The 10,003-nt window shown below is 32.8% G+C and overlaps 1 protein-coding gene across 2 annotated transcripts in view; it reads left to right on the top strand.

Moving 5' to 3' along the window:
* Positions 1-10,003, top strand: part of LOC128240368 (titin-like) — a 332,344-nt gene that overhangs the window by 114,075 nt on the left and 208,266 nt on the right. For both annotated transcript variants that reach the window (XM_052956995.1, XM_052956996.1), the window contains 5 exons: positions 437-535; positions 861-1,054; positions 1,505-1,670; positions 5,123-5,239; positions 9,345-9,769. In XM_052956995.1, the coding sequence (XP_052812955.1) occupies positions 437-535; positions 861-1,054; positions 1,505-1,670; positions 5,123-5,239; positions 9,345-9,769 (1,001 nt within the window). The remainder of the gene's footprint in view (positions 1-436; positions 536-860; positions 1,055-1,504; positions 1,671-5,122; positions 5,240-9,344; positions 9,770-10,003) is intronic.

Raw genomic sequence — 10,003 nt, 5'->3', positions numbered from 1 at the left:
GTCATTTTGTCCACTATAATCTTTGCATGTATTATGTATATCTATGACCAGAAATATCCTTTAGCCTGATGCACTTTAGCCTTTTTATACATCCATGAAATGTCACAAGTGTATAAACAAATAATTCTAAATCAGTTCACAGTACATTGAAATGAGAATATTTTCTTTTGGAAGTAATTTTTTGAGCCTATTGAAGCAATTAACCAGTTGCTAGCTGATGATTCACTTAATCAGAAGAAGAATTAAAGGGTATATTTTCTTTATAAATGAAGTAGATGCTTTTCCTATCCAATGTTTTTTTCATAAGAGGAACCGATCTCTTTCTTGTCAAAATCTTGAACAAATGTTGACAAATAGCAAATGGTTAATTATGAATAATGCTTAATGGTGTTGACTGTTTTTCATGTCATTAATGAATTGTTTATTTGTCCTATAGCTACAGATGAAGCTACTGATGATGACATCAGTGTTAAAGAAACAACAACAACAACTACTACCGAAACTGTGGAATTGACCGTCGAGGATAAGCCTCAAGGTCGGAATAAAAAAAATGTCTTAATTCTTTATTAAACTTTTTATTTCTAATGATGCATTAAATTTTGTATAGTTATATTCTCTAATAATTACAGTGATGAAATGTTTTGATTGTTAAAAGTTGTTAACAATTGTTTTTGAGATTTGTCAGTCTCCAGTTTTTAGTTTAAAATGCACATAACTTTTTGGTCGAGCATAGGTGAATTATATCGACTTAATTTGATGGATTAGCTTTATTCTAAAGTAGCCTAAATATAAATCTTAGTAGTTTTTTTGGAGGCAATTGAAAAGTAGTATGTAAAAAGTAATATTTATGTATATTTTAGAGTTGCCCAAGACAGAAATCTCAGAAGAGATTGTAATCCCTCAGAAACCAGAAGAGAAGGAAATAGCGGAGGATTTCGCGGCTCCCCGTTTCACAACGACCCTCCAGAAGCACATAGATGTTCTAGAAGGCTCCACGGTAACGTTCACGTGTGAGGTCACAGGCACGCCGACCCCTGAGGTCACATGGTTCAAGGTCAGTTCAAGGGCACTTTCTACCTAAGAAGTAATTGATGATTCCGTTAAGTATATGGTATATATTGCTGATCATAATATTTTCCAAAAACGTCTTAAGTGAAATAAATTCTTACATTTCTACTAGAATAAATGGATAGTATTTGCATGTCTATATTATTATGTTTTGAATAAGTTTAGTACTAGTATTTAGTATTTGATGAAGTCACTCATATTGAGTGTGAATGAAGAAAATCAACAGGTTTTCAATATGTGACAAATCCTTACACTTTCATGGAGGTTGAAGTCACTTTTACATTTTGTCTTACGTATTCTTGATTTGATTGTATACTGTCTAAATTTCCAAACAGGACGATGAACCCCTATTAAGCACTGTTTGTCACAGTGCTTAATGCAGTACTATTATAATTGTTTCTATGAAATCAAGTAGTTAATTGTGCCTGCTTCCCAGGATGACGAGCCCCTACCAGAAGATGAAAGGTTTGTCACTGAATACCACAAGAAGACCGTGACCTTGACCATTCACAAGGTCACCATCGACGACGAAGGCTACTTCAAGGTCGAGGCCAGGAATGAGCGTGGAACCACAACTACAGTCGTGGAAGTTTTCGTACAAAGTAAGGATCACTCGCAAGCTAATGTGATTATTCATGCGGACAATAGACTTAGATCCATAGTTCATTTGCATCATTTCATGAGGATTTTCAAATATTCATTCACCCTCAAGTGAATTGAAAACAGTGAAGAAAATGACAAACTATTCTAGCTGTTATTTAACACGTAGAGATATTTAAATCAAACAAATATTATTGAAATTAAGAAATGAAGACAGCTATGTTTAAACTCGGGAGTGTTCATTTTCTGCTTAATGCTAAAATTGGTATTTGTTTCATTATGCAGGGGTGAGAATCTCTAAGAGTTCATGGAATGTCAGTTTGTTTGATTTTTCTTTGGCAAGAAAATTTACCAACAAAAAGAATTTGCCAAAACAAATTGCCAAAAAAATAATTCCACTTAACAACTATTACAGTTACATTTAAATGTAATATTCTACTTTTAAAATGCTTCATACTCCATGTGCCGCATGACAAAGTTTTCGGTTTAGAGATTCATAAAGATTTCACTTTTAGGCATTTTCACTCCTGATCATACTGTGTTGAAGTTTGGATTGAAAGTCACTCTTAAATATTTTATATTTTTACCTTGAATTTTGTGTGAGTTTTCTTTTATATTTTGTATTTTGTACTTGAAACTTTTTCAATAAAAAAACGTTCACTAATTGGTGATATTTTTTACTATTCCACTCGACACAACTTCTTTTACCAAATGCATGCTAAAAATTTGGTGTGTGGACATAATGTTGTGTTCTGTTCAAAATGTTAAAATATAAATGTAAATTTTGAAATCCTTTGTTGTAAATTAACTGTCTTTTCGAACAAACATGACTGTTTTTGATTGATGGTTTTTGTCAATATTGTGAAAATATTTTTATATTTAAGAGTGGCTTTAAATGTGTAACAATTCAATGCAAAATTTTGTTTCAGCTTCATTTTCATGGCATGTGGTTCATATACTAAAATTATTAAACGTTTTCAGCGCTTTATTCCGTGTTTAACATGAATATTCTTCTCCTTTCTGCTTCTAACACGTCTAACGTGTCTAACTTCAATGTTGTGTGTCTACTACGACTGTCCTTCGTTTTAATTTCCATTCACGAAAAAATTATCTTTCTTTATTAATTGTTTAAGGTTTCTGATGTACAATAATGTGAAATGTTGATGCCTGGGACAGTATTGATCTTGTCCTTATCCTTAGACATGCCTCAGTGATTCCACTCAGCCTATTGGTCAGCTAAATATACAGTCCAATCAAAACACATAGATTCTAAGTGCAATCTAAGTTGGTTTTTGAATACAAACCCTGGTGACTAATATTATCTTGGTATCATTTGTAATGTTTAGATGAAGAATATGTTAATATATACTGATCAAATGTTTACATATATGCTGTTTTGACCTTAAAATATTTGAAAATCAGTTCAGTTAATTTCTGATTTAAGGTAAAACTGCCATACTGCTTTATCTGTGATGTATTATTGGTCTTTTATTATACATTTAGCAATTGGTAAGCAATACTGTTTCAAATGATACCACCATTTAATGGACTCACCAGACATTGTATCACAAGGAATCAATATCTAACATTACGTCCAATGGCTCAATGGTTTTTATATATTTCTACATCAGGTACCTTAATCCTGTCACTCTTTTACTTATAACAAAATTAACAGCATAATCAGCTTTCCCCTTTCTGTATCATCATGAACGTGTTTACTATTTAGCTGAACAATTTTGTCTGTAATGCTCCCTCCTGTCTTTATCATATATTACATGTTAACAATTTCCCTCAACCATATTGTCTGTAAAACTCCCTCCTGTCTTTATCATATATTACATGTTAACAATTTCCCTCAACCATATTGTCTGTAAAACTCCCTCCTGTCTTTATCATATATTACATGTTAACAATTTCCCTCAACCATATTGTCTGTAAAACTCCCTCCTGTCTTTATCATATATTACATGTTAACAATTTCCCTCAACCATATTGTCTGTAAAACTCCCTTCTGTCTTTATCATATATTACATGTTAACAATTTCCCTCAACCATATTGTCTGTAAAACTCATTGCAATAACCTCACTATTACATCCCTTTTGTCATCAAATTGCTCAATATATTCTTGAAAAATATGGGGACACTGCATGACCAGTCCTTGACCAATGTTGTTGGGTCATTCATGTTGGAGGCGTGATATATGTTGTTAGTCATGTCATCATTTGACAAATACCCACAATTATTTTTTTTTCATCCACTTTTTTGCAAACTCATAAGAGAGTAATCATATATCCATCAATTAACTACCGGTCAATTAATACTTAATTAACTGATCAATTTTTATCTCGAATTAATTCTGTATTTTATCATTTATCACAGCATTGGCCTTATACAAGGTTATTCGAGAGGAAGTCTACAAGATTGAAGTGCAGGTCGACCTTTTCTGGTCAAAAAAGGACAAAAAAGTTGTGAAAGTTGAGGGAAATATCGTTAAAGAAACCAGATCTGTGACTGATCATGAAAATTGTGGCCTTATCATTGATCTTGCCAATCGTGGCCATAGCTAGTACAAATCATGATAGTTCATGTTATATTCGTGTGCCAGTAAAATACAGGCAATGATGGTGCTTTGCCAACAAAACTGATGTCAAAATGTTATGTTCACATAACCATTGTGAAACCATTGTGAAAGCCATTGCAACCTGTATTTTACTTACAGTAATATTTTCACAGTGGTAAAGTGCTTCAATGCCTACATACACCTTATGAAAGTTTACTTTAAGTCAAAGCTATTCAATTATTATTATTATGCCTTGAGAATTCATACCAGTCTATGCCTTTTTTTTCAAAGGAACCACTTTACTTTGTGATTATATCCAGAACCATTCCACTTCTTGCCATTGCAGACTTGTCGTTTGATACAGTCTAAAGAGTTCTATACCGGTCTGTCGATTCAGTCTAAATTTCATAAACCAGTCAAGAGATATTTCTTAAAGGGATGTTAGACCAATCTTAGAAACCTTATACTTTGTTAAAAAAGAATTGCCTTTATCCATCACTTTAGTTTGACTGGTTTCTTAGTTCAATAGACTGTTTCAAAGCACAGGTTTTCACCGATCATGTTTCATTGTCATTGTTTTTGCCTTTTTTGAGATCATATGTGATTGTTTTTGTGTCTGTATGATCGTCAATATGTTCAGAATTGTGAAATGATGGTTTTGTACACACATCGTTGATGACTTAAGCCATTTTCATGGACAAATCATAGAAACAAGGTCACAGTTCCGAATGACAGGCTTGGTGGACACACAACATTGTACAGTTTAGATGCATTGTACAAATTTAGATAAAAAATGGGATATATTGCACTTCATCTAAGCAGTTTGCTAGTCTCAATAGATACCAGGTAGAAATATTGATGTCCATTTTAAAATGTTGACTGCCATTTTCTAGTCCCTCACACAGTGGATGAGCGTGGACCTGAGGTTACTATGGAAACTGTTGAAATTGTAACCGAGGAAACACAACCAGTATCGCAGAAACCGACTACAGAGATCATAACACCTTTAGGTTGGCCTTTTTCTTTAATTGACCGTGCACAATCGTTGCAAAATTTAAATGTTCAAGGTCAGAGTAAATGTCAAGGTCATTCAAGCAGCATGAGATTGTGGGAAGGTGTATTACCCTCCCGTATGGAACTGTGGCAATTGTTAATGATGGCCATCTTTAATTACAGTGTTTCTGCGATCTTTAACCTGGTTGTTTATATATGGATGCTAATATTGGATTTGATCTTCAATGGATAATTTCTGGCAATCATTAATTGCTTAATTTGCTTGCTTTTCTTGTTCTACTAAACAATTCATTCTCCTCAGGTTTATAGAATGTATTATATTCTTTAAATAGTCATTCATTTTTTTTCTATAATTTTTTTTTATAATTTTTAGTGTTAACCTTTTATGTAATTGTACTGTCTTCAAATTTGTTTAATTCAAGGTCAAATTAAAAAATAACGACAACAACAACATTGATTTTGATTGGTTGGTTTCTGATTGCCAGAAAAATACGGAATGTGTTGAACTGATAAGAATTATCAAATTTATGTCCCTATGTTGTAGACTTTCTGTTCCTTTTAAAAGTAGCATGTAGCGTTTAATTTTATGTTCTAAAATGTTTTCTAGTGGCTTAAAATAGCATATTCTGTTTTTGTTTGATTGTTTCTTCTTAACTTTACTTATGTAAACAGGTTTTACCCTGGGCTAAGAAATTTACATTGCAAAAGGATTGAAGCCTATAAGCTAAGCTTAGCATAAGCTTAAGTTCTTATGAAGCATTTCGATAAAGTTTTACCATAAACTTTTCATGCAAAGCTTATGCAGCACCTTTCGCTGTAGTTAAGCCAGTGTTTAAGTTTTAAGTCTTGGTTATTAAGCATGTTGTTATTTAAGTGGCTTACATTGTTTCACGACCAAGGTCTAAAACTTAGCTGAATTGGCTAAGCTTTTGGGGTTTTTCGAGCTTAGCACGTGACCCTCGGTTCGAACCATTGATGCTTAAAGTGGTAAGAGAAGTTTTTTGTTGACAAATTCATTTGAATAAGTTTTATTTCAAACCATTAAAACAAAAACTTTTCATTTGTTCTCAATAAAACTGGTTGAGAACATGTGTTCCATTAAAGTAAATACCGCTTTTTAATGCATCAATGGTTTTAGTTTGAAAGCAACTAGTTGCAATGTTCATAAATCATACCCCTCGTCCCTGACATTATCTCTATAAATACTGTAGCTTTTAAATTACTATGCAGGTGAGCTATTATGTTACATTTTGATGTGCCGTTGAATTTTCATAATTTTGTGGAGTTTGAAATAAAAACATTTATTACTGTGTGAAAAATGTTAGTAAAAATCCTAATGGACCAATTTAAGAAAAAAAATACAATAAAATTCAGAAAATTGAATATGTCTTTTATTTTGTAGCTTTTTCCAAGCCGTGAAGTTCATAATGTGATCTTAAAATTTTCAATATTAAAATAACAACTCAAAAAAAATGCATGCTTAAAAAAATATCCCTCTTGAAAATTTGTGTCAAAAATTTATGAGAATTTCCGAGGTAGATCCAGCTAGAAGTTTCTCGGTTATTTAAACCACTTTTTGTTAGAACCACACCATATTAACACAACTGTACATGTTAGTTGATAATAATTATGTTGTGACTCCATTGTTCTGACTAATTTTCTATCTTTCTAAAACTCCAGCTAGTGTTAATGACTTTAATTATTGTTCAACACCCTTTAAAATAAATTGTTCACCCTCTATTTGTTGAAATGAATGTTTTAATCTCACAAAAAGTGGTTATTTAGCTAGAGAAATAATACGCTCACCTGCCATATTGAGAATTACCTAAAATGTTTGCTGCTCCGAAGTTTTCTTATTTAGTTTATAGTGTTTGTCTTGTGATTGTAGATTGTTTTAGTTCTGTGCATTTTAGATATTTTAGGTATGTTCACCTACCATGAATCTACTGGTGCTTTGTGATTTGTATTTTGTATCCTGCATTTACAATATCTTATGCATTCCAAATGTTTAAGCTCATTCGTTATTCCATGAAAACTGTTGCAGCCAAAAAATTGTTAAAAAAGATATCCACCGATTATCTTTTGTCATTTACAAGCAATTGATTGGTCATCAATAATGATTAGATAAATTTTGACCAATCAAAAAACATTATTCAGATTTTGAAAATCGCAAACCAAACCTAAAGAAGTAATTGGTTTTATATAATTTGCTGCAGATATTTATATGAAACTTGGTACACATGTTGCAGGAGACAATCCCCACATGTATAACTAGGGCAATAACTCTATATAGTTTAATAATATTTAAGATATGCCCCTTGTTTGACTGAAAAATCATCAACAGATGAGTGTTTACAATTGCTGTTGCTTGAAATCAATATAGATATATTCAAAACATTCAGTGTATATTTGCAGAATATAAAATAACAATTTTACAAAGTATCTATGAAACCTACAATGTACTTGCTAATTTTTCGGTATTATAAGATTTAGTCAACAATATTTTCATCTTTTTTTCATTGTATTAATTAAGACTATGTTTATCTTCCAAATTAGTGGACAATAATGTTGGCTAAATGTTATTCAGCATGTTATTATTATATAACATAATGAATTGAATTGTTAAAGAGTCATTTCAAGTCCTTCAAACATTTCTTCAATGTTGAAGTATGAAAAGTGTACTGTTATGATATAGCATATTCTAATCTCAAAGAGTATGATGGAAAAAATAGAAACAGTCTATTTTTAGTAAGAACAAAAGATGTTTGAAGAACTTTAGGTGTTTTATTATTATATTTACTCCCTTTGAAGTAACACCTTCATTTACAGCATAAATTGTGATAGCATGCTCCCTGTGTTGTGTCCTGATTGCTGATTGGTTGATACAAGTGGATTGTGAGTAAGAAGCATTTTAATTGGTCAAGAGACTTTGGTAAGTAAAACTTTAAAAACACATTTCCCCTTTGATTCAAAGGTCAAAGGGTAAGCGTTCACACTTTACAGAATATTTTTTTATCTATAAAATGAATTACTGTAGCAGTTTTTCCGACTGAAAACAGTGGAAAATTCGGCCTCATTTCCCAAAACAAAACAATTGACTGAAAATTCACAATTCTATAAAAACAAACTGTAAACAAGTGAATTACAACCAAAACACTAAATTGCAGTCTTATTCTCTTAAAATTCATCAACCCAGTATTGGGACTTTGCTCTTTGTTTGAAATGTACTATGGTAATTCACAATTTTAGGCCTTTTGTTGCTACTTTTACAATTTTAAAGGCACTGCCCCATTCACAAAAAAGTGAGAGAAAAAAAAAACTTTGTATATATGGAATTGATATTCTACTGCAATCCACAAAAAGCATGTTTTGCATGTTTTTCCCCTGTCAATAAAATGCATCGTTCAAGAGGGATAACACTGTTTTACACTTTTAAAGAAGTATTTGGCCAAAGAATGCGAACACTGCCCTTGACATTTACTGATGATCACATTGAAGCTGTGTTTAAAAGATACTGATGATGATGATGATGATGATGATGATGGATGATGATGATGATGGATGATGATGAGGATGGATGATGATGATGATGATGATGATGATGATGATGGTGATGGTGGTGGTGGTGGTGGTGGTGGTGGTGATGGTGATGGTGATGGTGATGATGATGATGATGTATATAAAGTCACAAGAGCCTTAACTCAGAAGCCACCTTTGAAGTTTTCTATTAATTTTCTGAAAATGAATTGGTCAATTGGTCATTGTTGCATTTCTCTGATCTCTATGCTCCAGTCTGTTGGAGGATACAAAATTATTTACTAAAACTACATTAAACTGAGGAAATGATAATATGGAAAATAACTGAACTGAAGGGTACGGCTTAGAGAAAAGAAAAATTCAGTTTACTTTTGGATTATGCGGGAATTTAGTAGTAATAATCCTGGAAGGGTAATAATGGCCCAGTGGTTTTATCATGATTTTTATAACGTAATGGCACCATATGGCTATTTCTTAAGCAAATGAGTATTAGATAAAGGCAATAAGATTTTGACATATACTTTTTGCCAGTCTTGTAACACAATGTCCGTAAACTCTACACAGCCCCTCAGACTGAGGAAGAAGTCCCGATACATGAGACACCAGAACAAACATTGACCTTGGAGGGTCAAGACATTTCACCTGAACAGGTGACCCCGGAGACAACCGAGGTCATCACTGTAGAAACGACCAGGGAGGACCTAGAGAAGGTCGTCGCCAAGGAGGAAGTTACTTTCGAGTTTGTGACACCCGAGAAGACGGAAGCTGCTTCGTTGGAAGTCACGGTAGATGAGACACCTCTTCCAGTTGAGGACAAAGTTGCTCCGACGGCAACAGCTACAGAAGTCTCCATGGCAATGCCCCTGGAGACAGAAGAGGTCATACCAAGGTCAGAGTCCCCTGCAGAGGTCAGGGGGGTAGAGACCGATATTCAGCTGTTAGTTCCCGAGCAGCAACTTCCAGAACAGAAAATGGCTCCAAAAGAGGAGGTTAGTAGGATTTTCAAAATATAAGTAGTGACATGTATATAATAAGCTTGACTGCACATAATTATGCAGTTTGAGTACTTTTGTTATTGGTAGAAATATTATTGAGACCTGAACACTTGGTTTTAAACAGACTGATTTTATGTTAAGTGTTAAACAATTTTTTAGTTGTTTCTTGTAATGCCATTCAATTGATTTAAAAAAATACAACAGTTTTGATTCATAATTTAGAAAAGA

Source organism: Mya arenaria, chromosome 7 (genome assembly GCF_026914265.1).
Source record: "Mya arenaria isolate MELC-2E11 chromosome 7, ASM2691426v1".
Taxonomy (NCBI): Eukaryota; Metazoa; Mollusca; class Bivalvia; order Myida; family Myidae; genus Mya; species Mya arenaria.
This window is presented reverse-complemented; position numbering and strand designations above follow the sequence as displayed.